A 27,116-nucleotide genomic window follows, 5' to 3' on the forward strand; every position below is an offset into this window, starting at 1 on the left:
GCTAAAGGCTTTAACCATTAAAATAAAATACTTGCAAATATTTTTACAACTTTATTTTGTTTCATCATAATTTCAAATTTCTACAAAAACCAGACAAATAAATAATTAATCTGGACCATAAATTTAAAAACTGGCCTGGTGGCAACACTAACTGGTATGCATTTTGATCCAAAACCCTCATCAGCCATACTTGAATATATAGTTATCCTTTTTAGATCTACACCAAAACACAATGCTCATTAATTAAAAATGTTTATAATCAGACAATGTCTCATTATTTTATAATAAATTAGCTAAAGGCATTGTTTGAGATTCATTTATCAATAATCATTGAGACAAAAAGGTACTCAAACCTTTATATACCCTATACCATGTATACTTTATTTGAAGTACCTATAAAGGTACTTCAAATAAAGTATACATGAATGATTAAATGTTAATGTAGAGTTTGCAAACCTTTTAACATGAAATTTATGAGAAATATATATGACTATGAAATTTTCATAATGAAAAATGTAATCACATTCATTCATTCTCACTGCTTTCTTCATAAAAAAAAAACTTTTAAACTTCAAATGTTAACTCCAAGCTACTTTTACTACAAACAAAACTTCTACTTTATTGACTTATAACAAAACAGTTTTCCATATTAGTAAGTTTAAGCCTTAAACTCATAATTAAGAGTAAAATGTTAAATTCCATCTTTAATTTAATAAATTTTCTATCCCTGAATGAATTAGACTTGAAAGCTGTAATGGAATCTCTAATAAACCAGTTTTGTACATTAACAAGAGAGAACTTTATATAAAAGAGATTCAGTTATCTAAGATGAGCAAAATGAGCCAATATACTACAGTTACTTCTTTCTCATTTTAATAAATCCTGAGATTAAAGATTACAAATCTTCCAGTTAGTAAAAATTAATCAATAAAAAGGAAGAGGAAACTTCTGTCTTTAAACATTAAGTTCTTTAAAAATTATACACTACATAAATGCTGGCTGGCACTTTTGACAAAGGAAATCTTAATGGGTACATTTCAGGATACATCAGTCTTGGTACCAATTAAATCGGTGAACAGTTTCATAAGTTTTTACTGAAACATCTGTTATTTTAAAAAGATGGCAGAAGTACTAGTTTGGCATTTGCAAACTATTGTGTCAAAATAAATTTAGGTTAATACAGATGAGTAGCAAAAATGGTGTTAATAATATACATGTGAAAGCAGCCATATTATTTCATCAGAGCTGAACATATCCACAATCCAATGAGTGCTATGTACTGTACAGTACATTAGTCACTGTCCTAATGAACTCATCAGTTTAGATCAGAACACACTTTAGTACATTGTGGTTCACCATGTGTTGTTTGATGCATACTGGAATGTACCCAATGTCTTCAGGTAATCAAACTTAAAATGCTACCATATAAATTTTTTTTATGATTTTAAATATATTTGCTACATTCAAAACAATCATTTTTGAATCTTGAATTTAGTTCTGTGTGATTGCCTGATGATTATCCAAGAAATTAGAAGGGATTAAACAAATTAAAATGTTTTATTAGTATTATGGATATTAGTGATTTCACCTATCTGACAAGCATTGAGTAAGCAATTACATAAAACATTTCCTCACAATCAACAAGTAAATATGATTAATGACTTTCCTACTTTTTCCATCTTTTTTCTTTTTATATTCTGTAATTGAACTTACTAAAGAACTGTTTACATTTAATAGTTTAGAAGTGTTAAATATAAGAATGTAATCTAAAAATGTCAGATTTTAGTAAATAATGTTTATTATAATTAATAACAGTTAGTTTCTTGAAATTATTAGTGATTTATTTATTTGTAATTAATTTATAAACATACATTTTCAGAGTAGTTACAAACTGTAAATGGCTAACCAGTGAAAAGCTATGTTTATGCTTTCTTCCATTACCTGCACTAATTTTAATTTTCTCTTCTATTCTTCTGGTTGTAATTTTTCTTGTTGACAGCAAGAAGTCATTAAAACCGTCTCCAATAACTGTTTTATATTTTTATACTCTTGTAAGGCAAATTGAGAAATTCTCTCTTTCACAATGCCTCAGAGCAAATTGCAAGGTCATATCATACCAGATCCATATTTAGTCTATCATCTACTAAATCTGTTAAAATATTCTCTAACAAGGAGACCTAGGATAAAGTTTTACAAATACAGTTTTGTGATCATTCTCTGTAAAATGGAGCATGAATTAGAATATTTATTTTTATTTACCTTTTCCTTGTCTGTGTACTCTGTAAAAATTAAATAAGTAGCTAGAATAAAACAAAAATGTACGAGGGCAAAAAATCTATAATTTTTATAATTTCACACCTTAGAGTTGATGTGAATCCAACATAATGTGGTTTGTCAAATCGCAGTCTCAATATTGGATACTTTGCTTTGAGGCATTGCGAAAGAAAATTTCTCAAATCTTGGTTGATCAAAAATTTCTCAAATCAACCTAAATACTATTACATAGGTGAAACTAGCAGAGTACTAAAAACCCGTATTAAAGAACATATAAGAGCCATAAAGTATAATTACATCAATCTGCAGTTGCCGCTCATTGCAACCAAACTGGCTGCAAGATCTCACTCGACAGCGTCAAAATACTTAAAAGAGAAAAAAATATTATTAAAAGGAAATTCTACGAACATATTGAAATTATTAAAACTAAAGAAACACACAGAATGAACTTAAATACAGGTGCAGTCATAAATGACATCTGGCAGCCATTCTTAAGTAGCAAAGCACATTAAGATGTTCTACCACCCTCCCCTCATCATTCCCCACTGTGCAAGTCACACCAACCTTACAGTGTATGTTACAAGGTTCACTCACTTCTTTGTAACCTCTCCCATCTTGTCTATGTTCTCTGCACATCTCATCTGAATTATGTCACATCCTACAGGTACTACGTTATTTTTAAAAATTCCATCTCTTATTATATACTTAATCTTAATTTTGTTTTTAACCCCTTTTTGTATTTTATTTAGCNTGTCTTATCAGGTAAATTACTGTACACAGTGTATTCATTAATTTTCATTTTCATGTAGTAAAGGCTCTATGCCTTCATAAAGGACGTACTTTTCCTTTGTTTAAGGGTATTTGGGCAGTTTATTCTCTGTTATATTCTCAAGTAAACAATACATACAAGTACAGTACAGTATTTTCTGAGGAAACACTCGTACTTATTTTTTTTAACCCCATTCCCGATAACCCGGCATTTTTACAAACTCGGCCACCCTTCGGTCCACATTAGGCTGAGTTTTCGAGGTTCTACTGTATTATTAATCAAGATTTTTGCCAGCCTGATGACTGAGGCACTTAAGGCTTCAGCCTATACTCTGGAGACCCAGGATTGAACCTGGGTGAACAATTCAGGAATTATTTTCATAGGATGTTTGCCCTGATAACAAGGTCAGGCTATGTTCCTCACTATCCAGCTCCCCCATTTTGGACCTGCCTGAACCTACAATGGTCTTGAAAATCATCATTTTAGTGTCTAAAGAATAGAAAGTGTTAAAAACAAAGTCAAGATATTTTTGAGTTAGATAAATCTAACTCTAAAATATCAGGCAAAAAAAGGAAAATAATTTACTAAATTATCAATAGTGAAAGAACAATTTTTTCATTCAATACTGCATTCATATTTAATGCCTAAATAATTCTAAAAATAAGACAGCAAGAGATTTTTGTTCCATTACACATAATCTATTTCAGGTATAGATAAAAATTATTTACATTGTGTGTCTATAATGAGGTAGGCTGTACTGCACACAGGACAGTCAACAGGGAAGAACTGAGGATTTTTTCTTGGACCTGGAGAAAACTTATGGGCCTGTAGTGGTTCCTATCCTTACTGAGACAGAAAATAAAATATTTAAGACAGAATATTTCTTTATTAATAAAAAACAATGCTTTTCATCTGTTAAAAAAAAATGGAAAAAAGGCTGAGGAGTAAATGTCCTCTACCTTGGACCTCATACAAACTCTCAATGGCCCTGACTGCATAACCATCTGAAAAAATATTCCTTTTTGAATCTTAATCAAAGCTGGAATTAGAGTAATCTAAACAATCTGGATTTTATGTGCATATGATTAACTATATTTTAATAGAATCTTTATTAAATGGTTACATTTTATTTTTTGTAATTTTTTTAGATCATCTACCTTGCAATTCTGTTAATGGAAGATCTCACCAGAGGCCAAATATATAAAATCACAGAACACTGATACTGTAGTTAATCTCAGGTTCAAATATGACCAATAAGCTGACCACGTGTTTTGTGTTTCTATATTGTCTACTTGGACCTTGTTTACTTTTCTGGATTTCTGCATCTGTCTAACCTAAACAGCATGTTGAGAGCTTCTTATATAAAACCTGGTGCTCCCGTTTTCTGAACTAATGAAATAAATTGCTTTTTTATTAATAAATAAGAATTCTATCTTAAAAATATTTTTCCTGTTAGTAAAACTAGCATTAATTTTATAGGGATAGGAACAACTACAAGCCTGAGATCTCTCCAGGCCCAGGAAAAAATCTCCAAACCCTGCACCTAAATAGGAACCAGTTTCCAACAGAAAAGCACTTCCCTGCAGTTACCAAATTGGCAGATTGCCCTTGTATTATCAACATGAGGTCAATCCATATCCGATCAAACTTGTATGTATGGATCATGAACAGATTACATAATGATTCACTCATCCATATCTTTAAATAAAAACACTTTACTTAGGCCTATAATAAATTTTAAAAAAATATAAAAACTTATTGAAACATTTTTATTTAACTTATTATTATGAATATAACAAGACTTACATATTGATATACCTGGAGTAGCTATAAAATTCCCATGCTTGCAAGTTATCTATCTATCCTGGAGAAAACTTATGGGCCTGTAGTGGTTCCTATCCTTACTGAGACAGAAAATAAAATATTTAAGACAGAATATTTCTTTATTAATAAAAAAACAATGCTTTTCATCTGTTTTATATTATGGAAATTTAATTATTCATATTCTTTTGGATGTCTCTNGTTTTTAATATTACAGCTTTGAAGATTGCATTTTCTTTTCTAGAAAGGGAAATATTTTAGAATGGAGATATAAAACAAAATGTAAACTAGTACAAAATAGAATAATAACTTTCTCCAGGAATTTTCTCTAATCCACTCTTAGAGCTTTTATGACCTCTTGTTTGTTTTGCACTAAAATGGGAGCAGTTGCAATATTGCATAGAAGTGCTTATTCAGTTAGATCTGGTTACATCTCTCATATTTTTTGTTAAATTGAAACTTTGATAACTTCATTAATATCACAAACATTCAAATAATCTTTTTATTCTTTTTCCAAAATAACTGTTTTGGTTTTTGTTGTGTTTTGAGTTATTTGTGGATAGTGCACAACTGACAAGGACCATTAGTGCTTGAGGCAAGGCTTAACCTGTTTGTTAATTAATAGATCCCCAGTTAGCCAGGGCATTTTATGTTCATGAGTTTGGATAGTTGTCGTCGTCATCATATTTTCTTTATACATGTACAGACTGTTGGTCATGCTTAAAGTCAGTGTAAACTTTACTCTCTTGACATTTTACTACAGTTATAAATTGTTTAAAGATAGAAGCAGTCTGTCTTAAAGGTGGAACTAGAGAAGTGTCATTTCAAATGCCTATTGTAATCAAACTGTGCTTTTCTTTGATGTTTACTCTTCCTTAAGAGCATAGAATTTTACTGGTATGAAAATCAAATGTACATAGATCTGCAATATCACTCAGAAATCTTACAAATTGGAATTTACTTCAAAACTTGTATAATAATAATAATAAACACCAATCTTTCTAGTCTCAATCTTTTCTTGTTTATCCTTTAGACAAACCTAGACATTCCATTCTGACATAATTATGAACAGAACCTCAAGGTGAATTTTTGCTTCTTTTAATTTCTATTTGAGCTCTTTTGTACTAGTTTATATTTTGTTTTATATCTCCACTCTAAAATATTTCCCTTTCTAGAAAAGAAAATGCAATCTTCAAAGCTGTAATATTAAAAGCAATTATTTGATTTAAAAATTTTTTATATTATTAGAACTCAAAGACAAATTCAAAGAATTTATATAGTAACTGGCATTAATTGATATTGTATGCCATTTGTTTATTTGAAAATATCCTAAAACCATTTAAGAATGATATCAAATGATGTCATTTCAAAGTGATAAAATATTTTTACTAAGATATGTGTTTTGTTTTTAAACAAAGTTATTTAAATCACTGACAAATTTTACATATATTTATTTACTAACTGCAATTTTTTTGTAATATATCAATAAAAGATATCTAATTCAGATCATAAATTAAATGGATATTTTATTTAATAATTATATAAATATTTAGTAGTTTTTAGAGTTTTAATAAATAAAAAAATTAGACTTTTATCATTATTGGCTGACTCTTATGATTTAAGTGATGTATAATAATTTAATTATTGAAAATAAAGTTTAAATTATATAAATAAAACTGTTTAAGCAATTTCTTTTGATTGATAGTTGGGATATTTTATTTATATATATTTGCGTTACTGTATAAGGTTCTATCTACATGATTTGCTGGAAAATTTGCAAGTCAAGTACAAATTTATCCTTTATTTCAATTGGTTATGACATTATGACATATTTTGGCTTGAAAAGTGCTCATCAGACAGGAACAAAATGCATTACAACATATTGAAATAAGAGATAAGTTTTGTTATATAAAATGAGATGATGGTGTAAAATGTTCCCATTTACATGGTCTAAAAACAGTACACATTTCCTTTACAACAATAACAACACAATTGAACTTTAACGTCTCAAACAAGTGAATAATATTACATCACCCACCTGACACATGTGACAGAGCATGTCCATCAACACTTGATAACACCCACACACCTGACACATGTTACAATTGAACTTAACAAGTTTGTACCAGCTTTTGTATGTGAATTTTTCAGCAACTAATACAAATAGAACTGTATAAAGGTAAATAAATCTCAAACACTGTGTAGCAGAGATAACAGACTTATCACACTGTTACTAAGGACATTAAAATGGCATTTCTATTATCAGAATGCAGTTTATTACTGGTATTAGTGTTGCCACCTTTTCAAAATTGCTGACCCGGACAATAGCTTTGTTCCAGCACAAGTCCCTGACTAGTTTGAATTTGAAACCGTACGAGGTATATGCAATGTCATTTTACAGCCAAGAACTGATCAATGCACATGTCAGTTTAAAAACCAGTTAGGGACTTGTGTTGGAACAACTTAATATTTGTCAGAGATATTTGCAAGTTACAAGTTTAAAAGTACACTTTCTGGCACTCTGCCTAGAGATAAGTTTGGGTGGGGATGTGAAGCTAAAGGCTTTAACCATTAAAATAAAATACTTGCAAATATTTTTACAACTTTATTTTGTTTCATCATAATTTCAAATTTCTACAAAAACCAGACAAATAAATAATTAATCTGGACCATAAATTTAAAAACTGGCCTGGTGGCAACACTAACTGGTATGCATTTTGATCCAAAACCCTCATCAGCCATACTTGAATATATAGTTATCCTTTTTAGATCTACACCAAAACACAATGCTCATTAATTAAAAATGTTTATAATCAGACAATGTCTCATTATTTTATAATAAATTAGCTAAAGGCATTGTTTGAGATTCATTTATCAATAATCATTGAGACAAAAAGGTACTCAAACCTTTATATACCCTATACCATGTATACTTTATTTGAAGTACCTATAAAGGTACTTCAAATAAAGTATACATGAATGATTAAATGTTAATGTAGAGTTTGCAAACCTTTTAACATGAAATTTATGAGAAATATATATGACTATGAAATTTTCATAATGAAAAATGTAATCACATTCATTCATTCTCACTGCTTTCTTCATAAAAAAAAAACTTTTAAACTTCAAGTGTTAACTCCAAGCTACTTTTACTACAAACAAAACTTCTACTTTATTGACTTATAACAAAACAGTTTTCCATATTAGTAAGTTTAAGCCTTAAACTCATAATTAAGAGTAAAATGTTAAATTCCATCTTTAATTTAATAAATTTTCTATCCCTGAATGAATTAGACTTGAAAGCTGTAATGGAATCTCTAATAAACCAGTTTTGTACATTAACAAGAGAGAACTTTATATAAAAGAGATTCAGTTATCTAAGATGAGCAAAATGAGCCAATATACTACAGTTACTTCTTTCTCATTTTAATAAATCCTGAGATTAAAGATTACAAATCTTCCAGTTAGTAAAAATTAATCAATAAAAAGGAAGAGGAAACTTCTGTCTTTAAACATTAAGTTCTTTAAAATTTATACACTACATAAATGCTGGCTGGCACTTTTGACAAAGGAAATCTTAATGGGTACATTTCAGTATACATCAGTCTTGGTACCAATTTAATCGGTGAACAGTTTCATAAGTTTTTACTGAAACATCTGTTATTTTAAAAAGATGGCAGAAGTACTAGTTTGGCATTTGCAAACTATTGTGTCAAAATAAATTTAGGTTAATACAGATGAGTAGCAAAAATGGTGTTAATAATATACATGTGAAAGCAGCCATATTATTTCATCAGAGCTGAACATATCCACAATCCAATGAGTGCTATGTACTGTACAGTACATTAGTCACTGTCCTAATGAACTCATCAGTTTAGATCAGAACACACTTTAGTACATTGTGGTTCACCATGTGTTGTTTGATGCATACTGGAATGTACCCAATGTCTTCAGGTAATCAAACTTAAAATGCTACCATATAAATTTTTTTTATGATTTTAAATATATTTGCTACATTCAAAACAATCATTTTTGAATCTTGAATTTAGTTCTGTGTGATTGCCTGATGATTATCCAAGAAATTAGAAGGGATTAAACAAATTAAAATGTTTTATTAGTATTATGGATATTAGTGATTTCACCTATCTGACAAGCATTGAGTAAGCAATTACATAAAACATTTCCTCACAATCGACAAGTAAATATGATTAATGACTTTCCTACTTTTTCCATCTTTTTTCTTTTTATATTCTGTAATTGAACTTACTAAAGAACTGTTTACATTTAATAGTTTAGAAGTGTTAAATATAAGAATGTAATCTAAAAATGTCAGATTTTAGTAAATAATGTTTATTATAATTAATAACAGTTAGTTTCTTGAAATTATTAGTGATTTATTTATTTGTAATTAATTTATAAACATACATTTTCAGAGTAGTTACAAACTGTAAATGGCTAACCAGTGAAAAGCTATGTTTATGCTTTCTTCCATTACCTGCACTAATTTTAATTTTCTCTTCTATTCTTCTGGTTGTAATTTTTCTTGTTGACAGCAAGAAGTCATTAAAACCGTCTCCAATAACTGTTTTATATTTTTATACTCTTGTAAGGCAAATTGAGAAATTCTCTCTTTCACAATGCCTCAGAGCAAATTGCAAGGTCATATCATACCAGATCCATATTTAGTCTATCATCTACTAAATCTGTTAAAATATTCTCTAACAAGGAAACCTAGGATAAAGTTTTACAAATACAGTTTTGTGATCATTCTCTGTAAAATGGAGCATGAATTAGAATATTTATTTTTATTTACCTTTTCCTTGTCTGTGTACTCTGTAAAAATTAAATAAGTAGCTAGAATAAAACAAAAATGTACGAGGGCAAAAAATCTATAATTTTTATAATTTCACACCTTAGAGTTGATGCGAATCCAACATAATGTGGTTTGTCAAATCGCAGTCTCAATATTGGATACTTTGCTTTGAGGCATTGCGAAAGAAAATTTCTCAAATCTTGGTTGATCAAAAATTTCTCAAATCAACCTAAATACTATTACATAGGTGAAACTAGCAGAGTACTAAAAACCCGTATTAAAGAACATATAAGAGCCATAAAGTATAATTACATCAATCTGCAGTTGCCGCTCATTGCAACCAAACTGGCTGCAAGATCTCACTCGACAGCGTCAAAATACTTAAAAGAGAAAAAAATATTATTAAAAGGAAATTCTACGAACATATTGAAATTATTAAAACTAAAGAAACACACAGAATGAACTTAAATACAGGTGCAGTCATAAATGACATCTGGCAGCCATTCTTAAGTAGCAAAGCACATTAAGATGTTCTACCACCCTCCCCTCATCATTCCCCACTGTGCAAGTCACACCAACCTTACAGTGTATGTTACAAGGTTCACTCACTTCTTTGTAACCTCTCCCATCTTGTCTATGTTCTCTGCACATCTCATCTGAATTATGTCACATCCTACAGGTACTACGTTATTTTTAAAAATTCCATCTCTTATTATATACTTAATCTTAATTTTGTTTTTAACCCCTTTTTGTATTTTATTTAGCACATGTTATACTATCCTCATGTGTATATGTATTGAACCAATAGAACTATTAGCTCCTTTTTCCCCCTTTTTAAACTATGTGTATATATCTTGCGAGTCATTTTGGTTTAACTGCCACTATCTCAGGTAATTAAGTTTTATTATATAAATCATTGTACACGTAACCTAATTTTTTCAATGAATTCTGTAAATTTGTAAACCTGTAATCAATTTACTGATAAATATGTAATAATAGGACTGAAGAGGGGCATAAAGCCCGAAATGCATATCCGTCCACACCAATAAAATAACCTTTTTCCTCTGAAAGTGTTCCTGTGTGATATGTTCTCAACAGCAACACTGTGCTAAGAAAATACATATAAATAAATACAAAATTTCTCAACTCCATTTTACAACAATACAAAGATCTGTATGAAAGTTACTGACAATACTTATACAATGATGTTTACAAAAGATATGAAGTTACCAGTAAGATTTCCAGTTCTTCAAATTGAATCTCCAGTTTTATGATTATATGATTATCTGGCTGAAAATTGAGTGAAAAGATAGAAATATGCCCTGCAACCACTAGAAATTGCTTTATAAGTAGTAAAGTACATTATCTGCCACAATATGCAAAGATTCTGAATTTTACCATTAGATTGTACTAATCTCTAGCAAAATGTGACTGCAACTTGGCAAATTAAACTTAAAAGTACATGAGAGAATAGAGGTAAGCATATAACTAACTTTTAACTTTACTGCATAGGAATTTCATATACAGTAGAACCTCGAAAACTCGGCTCTCGATAACCCGGCACTCCGGATAACTCGACCACACCCTGGCAGGGCAAAAAAATCCTTAGTTAATTAATTTTCATTATAGACAGCTTTATAAAAGTATAAAAGCTCTCATAAAGTATTTTTCTGAAGTCTGTCTTATCAGGTAAATTACTGTACACAGTGTATTCATTAATTTTCATTTTCATGTAGTAAAGGCTCTATGCCTTCATAAAGGACGTACTTTTCCTTTGTTTAAGGGTATTTGGGCAGTTTATTCTCTGTTATATTCTCAAGTAAACAATACATACAAGTACAGTACAGTATTTTCTGAGGAAACACTCGTACTTATTTTTTTTAACCCCATTCCCGATAACCCGGCATTTTTACAAACTCGGCCACCCTTCGGTCCACATTAGGCTGAGTTTTCGAGGTTCTACTGTATTATTAATCAAGATTTTTGCCAGCCTGATGACTGAGGCACTTAAGGCTTCAGCCTATACTCTGGAGACCCAGGATTGAACCTGGGTGAACAATTCAGGAATTATTTTCATAGGATGTTTGCCCTGATAACAAGGTCAGGCTATGTTCCTCACTATCCAGCTCCCCCATTTTGGACCTGCCTGAACCTACAATGGTCTTGAAAATCATCATTTTAGTGTCTAAAGAATAGAAAGTGTTAAAAACAAAGTCAAGATATTTTTGAGTTAGATAAATCTAACTCTAAAATATCAGGCAAAAAAAGGAAAATAATTTACTAAATTATCAATAGTGAAAGAACAATTTTTTCATTCAATACTGCATTCATATTTAATGCCTAAATAATTCTAAAAATAAGACAGCAAGAGATTTTTGTTCCATTACACATAATCTATTTCAGGTATAGATAAAAATTATTTACATTGTGTGTCTATAATGAGGTAGGCTGTACTGCACACAGGACAGTCAACAGGGAAGAACTGAGGATTTTTTCTTGGACCTGGAGAAAACTTATGGGCCTGTAGTGGTTCCTATCCTTACTGAGACAGAAAATAAAATATTTAAGACAGAATATTTCTTTATTAATAAAAAACAATGCTTTTCATCTGTTAAAAAAAAATGGAAAAAAGGCTGAGGAGTAAATGTCCTCTACCTTGGACCTCATACAAACTCTCAATGGCCCTGACTGCATAACCATCTGAAAAAATATTCCTTTTTGAATCTTAATCAAAGCTGGAATTAGAGTAATCTAAACAATCTGGATTTTATGTGCATATGATTAATTATATTTTAATAGAATCTTTATTAAATGGTTACATTTTATTTTTTGTAATTTTTTTAGATCATCTACCTTGCAATTCTGTTAATGGAAGATCTCACCAGAGGCCAAATATATAAAATCACAGAACACTGATACTGTAGTTAATCTCAGGTTCAAATATGACCAATAAGCTGACCACGTGTTTTGTGTTTCTATATTGTCTACTTGGACCTTGTTTACTTTTCTGGATTTCTGCATCTGTCTAACCTAAACAGCATGTTGAGAGCTTCTTATATAAAACCTGGTGCTCCCGTTTTCTGAACTAATGAAATAAATTGCTTTTTTATTAATAAATAAGAATTCTATCTTAAAAATATTTTTCCTGTTAGTAAAACTAGCATTAATTTTATAGGGATAGGAACAACTACAAGCTTGAGATCTCTCCAGGCCCAGGAAAAAATCTCCAAACCCTGCACCTAAATAGGAACCAGTTTCCAACAGAAAAGCACTTCCCTGCAGTTACCAAATTGGCAGATTGCCCTTGTATTATCAACATGAGGTCAATCCATATCCGATCAAACTTGTATGTATGGATCATGAACAGATTACATAATGATTCACTCATCCATATCTTTAAATAAAAACACTTTACTTAGGCCTATAATAAATTTTAAAAAAATATAAAAACTTATTGAAACATTTTTATTTAACTTATTATTATGAATATAACAAGACTTACATATTGATATACCTGGAGTAGCTATAAAATTCCCATGCTTGCAAGTTATCTATCTATCCTGGAGAAAACTTATGGGCCTGTAGTGGTTCCTATCCTTACTGAGACAGAAAATAAAATATTTAAGACAGAATATTTCTTTATTAATAAAAAAACAATGCTTTTCATCTGTTTTATATTATGGAAATTTAATTATTCATATTCTTTTGGATATCTCTCTCTATTCAGGGTTAGAAACCATGAAGCATCCTTGATACTGTTTCTTCAACTGTTGTAAGACATAATTGAGAAATTCTCTCTTTATCCCAGTGTTAAGTCATAAATCTTCTATACTTGCTGATGCCCATCAAATTTAATTCCTACTGAAAATAAAAACTAATTCAGATGATGATCTTGTGCATGACCATTCTATAACTCTAATACTATCAGAAATGTAATTAATTTGATGATTAATTCTGGATAGTTTAATCAAATGTTTCTAACAAAAATTTCTGCCATTTATGTTCTACATCATTTTAATCTGTTAATTGAACTATAGTAAGCTGCAGATAATCAAATGTTTGATCAATAATGTTTCATTTAATAGCAATGTTGGCCATATGAACTAATTACTTTAGTAATTTAATACAATGTTAAATTTTGTGAATTTTTATTTAAAAAACTCATAACCAAAAGTAAAATGTTAAGGTAATCAATATTTATTGGAAATGTTTTTGGAATAATTCAGTCCTCAAAGAACTTCATTTCTTTTTTTTTTTTTTAATTGTATCTAAATAGTTGAGGTCAGAATAATTTTTATTTTAGAATATACTAAAATTTTGGAATTTCAATTATAAAAATTACAACTATTATATACTTTATATAAAGTAGGAAACTGAAGGAAAAAAAGCAATAAATTTTTGCTGCAATTTTTTAAAATAAATGTAAAATTAGAGAGCAACAGCTTTTACCTTCTTATAATAAAACTTCATTTTCTGTCTTAATTAAACATAGAGGACAAGATGATGCCTAGTTTCTAAATAAATCAATGATTTCTTTTTGAGATACTATCAATAAATTATAAGGAATAATTCATTGACCACAAATTATGATAAATGAATTAGTAAGTAATCAATGTCAAATATCAAAATTTAAGCATGCTTAAAAACAATTGATATAACTTTCAATTCACTAATACTGTTCTTCCAACAAAGCTGAACTAATAAAAATTTGTGTAAAGAAAAGTTCTATATTAGTAGTAATCTGGCATTTTTAGATGAAAACTTCCCTGTAAATAAAAAAAACTTATTTGTAAGTGTCGATAATGCCACTCGTTGCACTCAATTTAAAAGATAAATATGGAACAAAGCTTATTTAAATAGCAATCAATTTACCAGTTAGCAAACTAGCATACGAACTGATTCGACAACCCACAATACGAGCAATAATTAAATCAATTAAGATTGAAGTTTTTCACCAGTTTGTTTTAAAAATGCAATATAGCAAGTTACACTTTACTTTCCACTCTTTTAATTAAACTACACTGTTTATGGTTATTACCATTGCATAAGTTGAAAGAATACACTCCATAGATACAGCAAAAACAGTTCAACAAGATAAAACCCATTTATTCTGAACATACTTTATAATACATTATAATATAGTCAACAATTTTTGTACAAGCATAAATATTAAATTCATTATTTCTTCAACAAGGAGGCTGTTGAACCGGTCTAAATGGAATTTAAGGGGTGCATAAATTAAAAAACAAACACAATTTACTTAGAACTAGTGTATTTAGTAACAGCTTTGGTTCCTTCGGAGACTGCATGCTTAGCCAATTCACCAGGTAACAGTAATCTGACCGCAGTTTGGATCTCTCTACTGGTAATTGTAGACCTTTTATTGTAGTGAGCCAAACGTGATGCTTCAGCAGCAATTCTCTCGAATATATCATTAACGAAACTGTTCATGATGGACATGGCCTTACTGGAGATTCCAGTATCAGGATGCACTTGCTTTAACACCTTGTAAATGTATATACCAAAGCTTTCCTTCCTCCTTTTCTTTTTCTTCTTTTTATCGCCGGCCCTAACGTTCTTCTGCGACTTGCCCGCTTTCTTAACCGCTTTTCCGCTAGGTTGTGGAGGCATGTTTCTCTTGCTACCGTCTCAATGACGCAGTTACGGACTCTTCTATTTATATCAGAGCGAATGGATTGAAAATTCTACACGTGACCGGCGCGCTAACCAATAACCAGCCGTAATTTGATTTTCTAACGTTTGATTGGATTAAACGGAGTAATTGATTCGTTATGTCGACGTAAGCGGATTTTCGGACACGTGATACGAACGCGAACCAATAACAAGAAGCCATTCAGCGAAATTTATTGTATTTTCAAATTTGAATTATTCATTTCTATTAATTTAAGGAAATATTTTAAGAAGTAAAAACAGAATCTAAAATTTAAATATTTAAAAATTTATTTTTTTATTTACGAAATTTTGAGCAAGAGATTAAGAAAAAACACAAGTCTACATATAATTTATAAAGATTTAAAATGCTGAATATACATAATACTTATTCTTAGTTACAAAAAATCGGCCAAAAATGTTCCAGGATAGGAGAAGAAAACACTTATCCACCAAATCCATAAAGAGTACGTCCTTGCCTCTTCAAAGCGTACACAACATCCATAGCGGTCACAGTTTTCCTTTTAGCGTGTTCTGTATAGGTCACAGCATCACGAATCACATTCTCCAGAAAGACTTTCAACACGCCACGAGTTTCCTCGTAGATAAGACCGGAGATACGTTTAACACCCCCACGTCTGGCTAAACGACGAATGGCGGGTTTAGTGATGCCTTGAATGTTGTCACGAAGGACTTTACGATGTCGCTTTGCGCCTCCTTTTCCTAATCCCTTTCCTCCTTTGCCTCTTCCAGACATTTTTGCGTAGAATTCACCTTATAAACAGACTATTTCCACACACTTCACGATACGAAAGAACGCTCGCACGTTCTATTTATGTAACTCGACCGACGTAAAAGAAAACTGCAACGTCATCGATTACTAATGAAGCTAAGCGCCTCATTGGTGTAAATATCATTACGTATTATAAAAGTGAAATAATATCTAAATTATAATAATTGTTAAATCTTAATTTTATATTAATTACTGGTATTAAATTTAAATTAAAACTTTATTATAATTGTTAATTAAGTTCACGACAGATTAATTAATCACGTGATGTTGGTTGACCTATGATATTACATCATTGGAGAGAGGAAAACTATTATTATTTTGTTTCCATGGTGACCTACATGGAAAATTCTCGAATATCGCTTTATACATCGAGCTCTCTGATTGGTCAAACTTCGCACACATTTATTTGAATTTTAAATCACATTTCTTTCAGGAATAAGTTATAATGCACTTTTTGTAGTGAAATATTTAATAAATAAAGTAATTAAGAAATAATTTTAAAATTTTACAGCTAACAATTAATTAAAAATGTTACAATATAAGATTTTAAAAATTAATTTGAATTCNAATCGGTGAACAGTTTCATAAGTTTTTACTGAAACATCTGTTATTTTAAAAAGATGGCAGAAGTACTAGTTTGGCATTTGCAAACTATTGTGTCAAAATAAATTTAGGTTAATACAGATGAGTAGCAAAAATGGTGTTAATAATATACCTGTGAAAGCAGCCATATTATTTCATCAGAGCTGAACATATCCACAATCCAATGAGTGCTATGTACTGTACAGTACATTAGTCACTGTCCTAATGAACTCATCAGTTTAGATCAGAACACACTTTAGTACATTGTGGTTCACCAATGTGTTGTTTGATGCATACTGGAATGTACCCAATGTCTTCAGGTAATCAAACTTAAAATGCTACCATATAAATTTTTTTTATGATTTTAAATATATTTGCTACATTCAAAACAATCATTTTTGAATCTTGAATTTAGTTCTGTGTGATTGCCTGATGATTATCCAAGAAATTAGAAGGGATTAAACAAATTAAAATGTTTTATTAGTATTATGGATATTAGTGATTTCACCTATCTGACAAGCATTGAGTAAGCAATTACATAAAACATTTCCTCACAATCGACAAGTAAATATGATTAATGACTTTCCTACTTTTTCCATCTTTTTTCTTTTTATATTCTGTAATTGAACTTACTAAAGAACTGTTTACATTTAATAGTTTAGAAGTGTTAAATATAAGAATGTAATCTAAAAATGTCAGATTTTAGTAAATAATGTTTATTATAATTAATAACAGTTAGTTTCTTGAAATTATTAGTGATTTATTTATTTGTAATTAATTTATAAACATACATTTTCAGAGTAGTTACAAACTGTAAATGGCTAACCAGTGAAAAGCTATGTTTATGCTTTCTTCCATTACCTGCACTAATTTTAATTTTCTCTTCTATTCTTCTGGTTGTAATTTTTCTTGTTGACAGCAAGAAGTCATTAAAACCGTCTCCAATAACTGTTTTATATTTTTATACTCTTGTAAGGCAAATTGAGAAATTCTCTCTTTCACAATGCCTCAGAGCAAATTGCAAGGTCATATCATACCAGATCCATATTTAGTCTATCATCTACTAAATCTGTTAAAATATTCTCTAACAAGGAAACCTAGGATAAAGTTTTACAAATACAGTTTTGTGATCATTCTCTGTAAAATGGAGCATGAATTAGAATATTTATTTTTATTTACCTTTTCCTTGTCTGTGTACTCTGTAAAAATTAAATAAGTAGCTAGAATAAAACAAAAATGTACGAGGGCAAAAAATCTATAATTTTTATAATTTCACACCTTAGAGTTGATGCGAATCCAACATAATGTGGTTTGTCAAATCGCAGTCTCAATATTGGATACTTTGCTTTGAGGCATTGCGAAAGAAAATTTCTCAAATCTTGGTTGATCAAAAATTTCTCAAATCAACCTAAATACTATTACATAGGTGAAACTAGCAGAGTACTAAAAACCCGTATTAAAGAACATATAAGAGCCATAAAGTATAATTACATCAATCTGCAGTTGCCGCTCATTGCAACCAAACTGGCTGCAAGATCTCACTCGACAGCGTCAAAATACTTAAAAGAGAAAAAAATATTATTAAAAGGAAATTCTACGAACATATTGAAATTATTAAAACTAAAGAAACACACAGAATGAACTTAAATACAGGTGCAGTCATAAATGACATCTGGCAGCCATTCTTAAGTAGCAAAGCACATTAAGATGTTCTACCACCCTCCCCTCATCATTCCCCACTGTGCAAGTCACACCAACCTTACAGTGTATGTTACAAGGTTCACTCACTTCTTTGTAACCTCTCCCATCTTGTCTATGTTCTCTGCACATCTCATCTGAATTATGTCACATCCTACAGGTACTACATTATTTTTAAAAATTCCATCTCTTATTATATACTTAATCTTAATTTTGTTTTTAACCCCTTTTTGTATTTTATTTAGCACATGTTATACTATCCTCATGTGTATATGTATTGAACCAATAGAACTATTAGCTCCTTTTTCCCCCTTTTTAAACTATGTGTATATATCTTGCGAGTCATTTTGGTTTAACTGCCACTATCTCAGGTAATTAAGTTTTATTATATAAATCATTGTACACGTAACCTAATTTTTTCAATGAATTCTGTAAATTTGTAAACCTGTAATCAATTTACTGATAAATATGTAATAATAGGACTGAAGAGGGGCATAAAGCCCGAAATGCATATCCGTCCACACCAATAAAATAACCTTTTTCCTCTGAAAGTGTTCCTGTGTGATATGTTCTCAACAGCAACATTGTGCTAAGAAAATACATATAAATAAATACAAAATTTCTCAACTCCATTTTACAACAATACAAAGATCTGTATGAAAGTTACTGACAATACTTATACAATGATGTTTACAAAAGATATGAAGTTACCAGTAAGATTTCCAGTTCTTCAAATTGAATCTCCAGTTTTATGATTATATGATTATCTGGCTGAAAATTGAGTGAAAAGATAGAAATATGCCCTGCAACCACTAGAAATTGCTTTATAAGTAGTAAAGTACATTATCTGCCACAATATGCAAAGATTCTGAATTTTACCATTAGATTGTACTAATCTCTAGCAAAATGTGACTGCAACTTGGCAAATTAAACTTAAAAGTACATGAGAGAATAGAGGTAAGCATATAACTAACTTTTAACTTTACTGCATAGGAATTTCATATACAGTAGAACCTCGAAAACTCGGCTCTCGATAACCCGGCACTCCGGATAACTCGACCACACCCTGGCAGGGCAAAAAAATCCTTAGTTAATTAATTTTCATTATAGACAGCTTTATAAAAGTATAAAAGCTCTCATAAAGTATTTTTCTGAGGTCTGTCTTATCAGGTAAATTACTGTACACAGTGTATTCATTAATTTTCATTTTCATGTAGTAAAGGCTCTATGCCTTCATAAAGGACGTACTTTTCCTTTGTTTAAGGGTATTTGGGCAGTTTATTCTCTGTTATATTCTCAAGTAAACAATACATACAAGTACAGTACAGTATTTTCTGAGGAAACACTCGTACTTATTTTTTTTAACCCCATTCCCGATAACCCGGCATTTTTACAAACTCGGCCACCCTTCGGTCCACATTAGGCTGAGTTTTCGAGGTTCTACTGTATTATTAATCAAGATTTTTGCCAGCCTGATGACTGAGGCACTTAAGGCTTCAGCCTATACTCTGGAGACCCAGGATTGAACCTGGGTGAACAATTCAGGAATTATTTTCATAGGATGTTTGCCCTGATAACAAGGTCAGGCTATGTTCCTCACTATCCAGCTCCCCCATTTTGGACCTGCCTGAACCTACAATGGTCTTGAAAATCATCATTTTAGTGTCTAAAGAATAGAAAGTGTTAAAAACAAAGTCAAGATATTTTTGAGTTAGATAAATCTAACTCTAAAATATCAGGCAAAAAAAGGAAAATAATTTACTAAATTATCAATAGTGAAAGAACAATTTTTTCATTCAATACTGCATTCATATTTAATGCCTAAATAATTCTAAAAATAAGACAGCAAGAGATTTTTGTTCCATTACACATAATCTATTTCAGGTATAGATAAAAATTATTTACATTGTGTGTCTATAATGAGGTAGGCTGTACTGCACACAGGACAGTCAACAGGGAAGAACTGAGGATTTTTTCTTGGACCTGGAGAAAACTTATGGGCCTGTAGTGGTTCCTATCCTTACTGAGACAGAAAATAAAATATTTAAGACAGAATATTTCTTTATTAATAAAAAACAATGCTTTTCATCTGTTAAAAAAAAATGGAAAAAAGGCTGAGGAGTAAATGTCCTCTACCTTGGACCTCATACAAACTCTCAATGGCCCTGACTGCATAACCATCTGAAAAAATATTCCTTTTTGAATCTTAATCAAAGCTGGAATTAGAGTAATCTAAACAATCTGGATTTTATGTGCATATGATTAATTATATTTTAATAGAATCTTTATTAAATGGTTACATTTTATTTTTTGTAATTTTTTTAGATCATCTACCTTGCAATTCTGTTAATGGAAGATCTCACCAGAGGCCAAATATATAAAATCACAGAACACTGATACTGTAGTTAATCTCAGGTTCAAATATGACCAATAAGCTGACCACGTGTTTTGTGTTTCTATATTGTCTACTTGGACCTTGTTTACTTTTCTGGATTTCTGCATCTGTCTAACCTAAACAGCATGTTGAGAGCTTCTTATATAAAACCTGGTGCTCCCGTTTTCTGAACTAATGAAATAAATTGCTTTTTTATTAATAAATAAGAATTCTATCTTAAAAATATTTTTCCTGTTAGTAAAACTAGCATTAATTTTATAGGGATAGGAACAACTACAAGCTTGAGATCTCTCCAGGCCCAGGAAAAAATCTCCAAACCCTGCACCTAAATAGGAACCAGTTTCCAACAGAAAAGCACTTCCCTGCAGTTACCAAATTGGCAGATTGCCCTTGTATTATCAACATGAGGTCAATCCATATCCGATCAAACTTGTATGTATGGATCATGAACAGATTACATAATGATTCACTCATCCATATCTTTAAATAAAAACACTTTACTTAGGCCTATAATAAATTTTAAAAAAATATAAAAACTTATTGAAACATTTTTATTTAACTTATTATTATGAATATAACAAGACTTACATATTGATATACCTGGAGTAGCTATAAAATTCCCATGCTTGCAAGTTATCTATCTATCCTGGAGAAAACTTATGGGCCTGTAGTGGTTCCTATCCTTACTGAGACAGAAAATAAAATATTTAAGACAGAATATTTCTTTATTAATAAAAAAACAATGCTTTTCATCTGTTTTATATTATGGAAATTTAATTATTCATATTATTTTGGATATCTCTCTCTATTCAGGGTTAGAAACCATGAAGCATCCTTGATACTGTTTCTTCAACTGTTGTAAGACATAATTGAGAAATTCTCTCTTTATCCCAGTGTTAAGTCATAAATCTTCTATACTTGCTGATGCCCATCAAATTTAATTCCTACTGAAAATAAAAACTAATTCAGATGATGATCTTGTGCATGACCATTCTATAACTCTAATACTATCAGAAATGTAATTAATTTGATGATTAATTCTGGATAGTTTAATCAAATGTTTCTAACAAAAATTTCTGCCATTTATGTTCTACATCATTTTAATCTGTTAATTGAACTATAGTAAGCTGCAGATAATCAAATGTTTGATCAATAATGTTTCATTTAATAGCAATGTTGGCCATATGAACTAATTACTTTAGTAATTTAATACAATGTTAAATTTTGTGAATTTTTATTTAAAAAACTCATAACCAAAAGTAAAATGTTAAGGTAATCAATATTTATTGGAAATGTTTTTGGAATAATTCAGTCCTCAAAGAACTTCATTTCTTTTTTTTTTTTTTAATTGTATCTAAATAGTTGAGGTCAGAATAATTTTTATTTTAGAATATACTAAAATTTTGGAATTTCAATTATAAAAATTACAACTATTATATACTTTATATAAAGTAGGAAACTGAAGGAAAAAAAGCAATAAATTTTTGCTGCAATTTTTTAAAATAAATGTAAAATTAGAGAGCAACAGCTTTTACCTTCTTATAATAAAACTTCATTTTCTGTCTTAATTAAACATAGAGGACAAGATGATGCCTAGTTTCTAAATAAATCAATGATTTCTTTTTGAGATACTATCAATAAATTATAAGGAATAATTCATTGACCACAAATTATGATAAATGAATTAGTAAGTAATCAATGTCAAATATCAAAATTTAAGCATGCTTAAAAACAATTGATATAACTTTCAATTCACTAATACTGTTCTTCCAACAAAGCTGAACTAATAAAAATTTGTGTAAAGAAAAGTTCTATATTAGTAGTAATCTGGCATTTTTAGATGAAAACTTCCCTGTAAATAAAAAAAACTTATTTGTAAGTGTCGATAATGCCACTCGTTGCACTCAATTTAAAAGATAAATATGGAACAAAGCTTATTTAAATAGCAATCAATTTACCAGTTAGCAAACTAGCATACGAACTGATTCGACAACCCACAATACGAGCAATAATTAAATCAATTAAGATTGAAGTTTTTCACCAGTTTGTTTTACAAATGCAATATAGCAAGTTACACTTTACTTTCCACTCTTTTAATTAAACTACACTGTTTATGGTTATTACCATTGCATAAGTTGAAAGAATACACTCCATAGATACAGCAAAAACAGTTCAACAAGATAAAACCCATTTATTCTGAACATACTTTATAATACATTATAATATAGTCAACAATTTTTGTACAAGCATAAATAATATTAAATTCATTATTTCTTCAACAAGGAGGTTGTTGAACCGGTCTAAATGGAATTTAAGGGGTGCATAAATTAAAAAACAAACACAGTTTACTTAGAACTAGTGTATTTAGTAACAGCTTTGGTTCCTTCGGAGACTGCATGCTTAGCCAATTCACCAGGTAACAGTAATCTGACCGCAGTTTGGATCTCTCTACTGGTAATTGTAGACCTTTTATTGTAGTGAGCCAAACGTGATGCTTCAGCAGCAATTCTCTCGAATATATCATTAACGAAACTGTTCATGATGGACATGGCCTTACTGGAGATTCCAGTATCAGGATGCACTTGCTTTAACACCTTGTAAATGTATATACCAAAGCTTTCCTTCCTCCTTTTCTTTTTCTTCTTTTTATCGCCGGCCCTAACGTTCTTCTGCGACTTGCCCGCTTTCTTAACCGCTTTTCCGCTAGGTTGTGGAGGCATGTTTCTCTTGCTACCGTCTCAATGACGCAGTTACGGACTCTTCTATTTATATCAGAGCGAATGGATTGAAAATTCTACACGTGACCGGCGCGCTAACCAATAACCAGCCGTAATTTGATTTTCTAACGTTTGATTGGATTAAACGGAGTAATTGATTCGTTATGTCGACGTAAGCGGATTTTCGGACACGTGATACGAACGCGAACCAATAACAAGAAGCCATTCAGCGAAATTTATTGTATTTTCAAATTTGAATTATTCATTTCTATTAATTTAAGGAAATATTTTAAGAAGTAAAAACAGAATCTAAAATTTAAATATTTAAAAATTTATTTTTTTATTTACGAAATTTTGAGCAAGAGATTAAGAAAAAACACAAGTCTACATATAATTTATAAAGATTTAAAATGCTGAATATACATAATACTTATTCTTAGTTACAAAAAATCGGCCAAAAATGTTCCAGGATAGGAGAAGAAAACACTTATCCACCAAATCCATAAAGAGTACGTCCTTGCCTCTTCAAAGCGTACACAACATCCATAGCGGTCACAGTTTTCCTTTTAGCGTGTTCTGTATAGGTCACAGCATCACGAATCACATTCTCCAGAAAGACTTTCAACACGCCACGAGTTTCCTCGTAGATAAGACCGGAGATACGTTTAACACCCCCACGTCTGGCTAAACGACGAATGGCGGGTTTAGTGATGCCTTGAATGTTGTCACGAAGGACTTTACGATGTCGCTTTGCGCCTCCTTTTCCTAATCCCTTTCCTCCTTTGCCTCTTCCAGACATTTTTGCGTAGAATTCACCTTATAAGCAGACTATTTCCACACACTTCACGATACGAAAGAACGCTCGCACGTTCTATTTATGTAACTCGACCGACGTAAAAGAAAACTGCAACGTCATCGATTACTAATGAAGCTAAGCGCCTCATTGGTGTAAATATCATTACGTATTATAAAAGTAAAATAATATCTAAATTATAATAATTGTTAAATCTTAATTTTATATTAATTACTGGTATTAAATTTAAATTAAAACTTTATTATAATTGTTAATTAAGTTCACGACAGATTAATTAATCACGTGATGTTGGTTGACCTATGATATTACATCATTGGAGAGAGGAAAACTATTATTATTTTGTTTCCATGGTGACCTACATGGAAAATTCTCGAATATCGCTTTATACATCGAGCTCTCTGATTGGTCAAACTTCGGACATTTATTTGAATTTTAAATCACATTTCTTTCAGGAATAAGTTATAATGCACTTTTTGTAGTGAAATATTTAATAAATAAAGTAATTAAGAAATAATTTTAAAATTTTACAGCTAACAATTAATTAAAAATGTTACAATATAAGATTTTAAAAATTAATTTGAATTCTTACTAGGACGATTAGAGCGCCACTATGAGGACTCATTCAGATTTAGTCAATGCTTAGAAATAATGTTTTTTTTTTATTTTATTAAATGAAAAAAACTTAATAATTTAATTAAACAACATTTTAAAAAATAAAAATATTTTTAATAAATTAAAATTATTTTAATTGAATTTCGATGAATCTCATATGCATTGTAATGCTCACAAATGCGATGCGACGCGATAGCGGAAGCATGAAAATACTTTAGAATTACGACGTTTTATACTTCAGATTTAATTACATGTTCTTATTTCGTATTAGGCAAACTGTTTGCATTTGAAATAATACATAAATCTGCCATTTACATAAATGGCACTATCGTTTTTTATCCATTTCGTCCCTTGGGCATTACGAGGGGTTTTTTTTTTCAGAAATCCCATTGAAGGTTCGGCCGGGTGGTAAGGAACGGGGCCCGACATATCCGGACAGAAAACCTTTGGTGGTTGATGCACCATTTAACTTGAGTGTTCGTTGATTATATAAAATAGCCGAAGCTTTATATCTCACCATGTAAATTTATTTACAATCATGTACTAGATTTTGTTTTACACTTATTGAGTAATGCTCGATCGGTTACAAGCATGCGTCGGTACAGAACATTCACTTGTGAGTAGCGTAGCCGAGAGAGAGAGAAAAAGGAATATGGCGGACGGACTGCACTCGTTTTCTTATATCGCCAACTGGATTTTCAGATGCAGCGTTAAGTTACAATTATTCGGCCGCCACAAAACCCAAAAAGTTCCTGGTGAACGGACAGTGGCGTAGCGAACATAACAGGCGCCCGGGGCACGACACTTTATTGACGCCCCCTCCCCCTCCCCCCTCCAGAAACAAATCTTGTTTGTCATGGAGACCATTTGGCGCCCCTCTGCGAGTGGAGTCCAGGACATGATAGACCCCTTGACCTTCCCTCGCTACGCTAGTGGAACCGGATCAAATCCGAATGGGTCGATCCGGTTCCCCAGAGCGATAGGCTGCCACCTTAACCGCTTTGATTCTATGGGGGATTGTTTGATTGGTTCGTAATAATGGAATACGGCAGAATGTGTTGTTTCCTGAAAGAATTTTTATGGAAAACTGATTCCTGAAGTTTTAGTCATGTGAAGAAAACATAAAAAACTCCACGTGATAAGAATGTTAGCGAGGCATGAACCCACGAGTACCAGTAGTGCTGTGGTTTATTCACTCGGCATTTCGTGGGAAGCGTTTATGGGAAGACCCGTTCACTAATATTTATTAAAGCTGTGCTAAGTTGGAGTTATTTAGGAAGGAACTACACGTATATTGATGTTCGGCTGTACTTAGATGTACAGTACAGTACATTAATAGATTATGTTGATGGAACTGTTCATATAGTTCACAATCCGTAACATCTATAAATTTATTATAAAGTATACCACATTCACTGAACGTTCACGATATATTTCGTGAAATAGGACTTTAAGCGAGCGCCAAATTATAAAGCCCATCGGTGGCTTTTTTTAATACTCTTTCCGCCCTGTGGGCACTAAGAGGGCCTCTTTTCGCAAGACCATTATGGGTTCGGCCAGACCCACAATGGGGCTGCCGGGTGGTGAGGGATGGGGCCCGACATATCCAAACGGACCACCCCGAAAAAAATGCTGGGGATTTTTCGACCCGTTCGGGTTAGAGCCCGGGTCCCCCAGAGCGGTAGGCTACCATCTTGACCGCTCGGCCATCCGGCCTCCATCGATGGCCTAGTGGATAAAACCACTGAACACTAGCAGTTAGTTTGCTATGTACAGTACTTCTGGGTTTTCTTCAACTGTCTAACACCTAAATAGGAACAAATTTTCGGTAAAAACTTCTCCCTCAGTTCTTATTTCCATTTTTCTTTCACAATCAACTAACTTATATGTGTTCCATAGGTTAAAGTACACGCCGATTGACAATGTAACTACGTATGTTATTGAAGCCATCTTACCAGAATGATTCACGATTGTACCGTTCTCCGATTGGCTGGAATGTTTGCTGATCCACAAGATTTCAATCACGGTTTGGAGTAGGAAGTCCGTCTTCGAGTCGGCTGCGATTTCTCGCGATTGTAAAGCGACTGCTACGCAGAAAATTTGCGATTGAGATGCGAAACCATATCGCAAAGGATGAATGTGAAACAGACTTTAGACA

General features: G+C 31.2%; 4 protein-coding genes across 4 annotated transcripts; all 4 read right to left on the reverse strand.

Moving 5' to 3' along the window:
• Nucleotides 1–14,757: 14,757 nt before the first annotated feature.
• On the reverse strand, nucleotides 14,758–15,463 carry LOC111633945 (histone H2B-like). Its single transcript, XM_023378599.1, has one exon. The coding sequence runs from the start codon at nucleotides 15,306–15,308 to the stop codon at nucleotides 14,934–14,936; it is 375 nt and encodes a 124-aa protein (XP_023234367.1). The 5' UTR covers nucleotides 15,309–15,463; the 3' UTR covers nucleotides 14,758–14,933.
• A 167-nt stretch (nucleotides 15,464–15,630) lies between these two features.
• LOC111633947 (histone H4) lies at nucleotides 15,631–16,220 on the reverse strand. Its single transcript, XM_023378602.1, has one exon. The coding sequence runs from the start codon at nucleotides 16,102–16,104 to the stop codon at nucleotides 15,793–15,795; it is 312 nt and encodes a 103-aa protein (XP_023234370.1). The 5' UTR covers nucleotides 16,105–16,220; the 3' UTR covers nucleotides 15,631–15,792.
• Nucleotides 16,221–22,986: 6,766 nt separating this feature from the next.
• LOC111633946 (histone H2B-like) lies at nucleotides 22,987–23,696 on the reverse strand. Its single transcript, XM_023378600.1, has one exon. The coding sequence runs from the start codon at nucleotides 23,533–23,535 to the stop codon at nucleotides 23,161–23,163; it is 375 nt and encodes a 124-aa protein (XP_023234368.1). The 5' UTR covers nucleotides 23,536–23,696; the 3' UTR covers nucleotides 22,987–23,160.
• Nucleotides 23,697–23,857: 161 nt separating this feature from the next.
• LOC111633948 (histone H4) lies at nucleotides 23,858–24,393 on the reverse strand. The gene has a single exon (XM_023378603.1). The coding sequence runs from the start codon at nucleotides 24,329–24,331 to the stop codon at nucleotides 24,020–24,022; it is 312 nt and encodes a 103-aa protein (XP_023234371.1). The 5' UTR covers nucleotides 24,332–24,393; the 3' UTR covers nucleotides 23,858–24,019.
• Between the last annotated feature and the right edge of the window lie 2,723 nt (nucleotides 24,394–27,116).

This window comes from Centruroides sculpturatus, unplaced genomic scaffold (assembly GCF_000671375.1).
Source record: "Centruroides sculpturatus isolate CEXI.00-Female unplaced genomic scaffold, Cexi_2.0 scaffold858, whole genome shotgun sequence".
In the NCBI taxonomy this organism is placed as follows: domain Eukaryota; kingdom Metazoa; phylum Arthropoda; class Arachnida; order Scorpiones; family Buthidae; genus Centruroides; species Centruroides sculpturatus.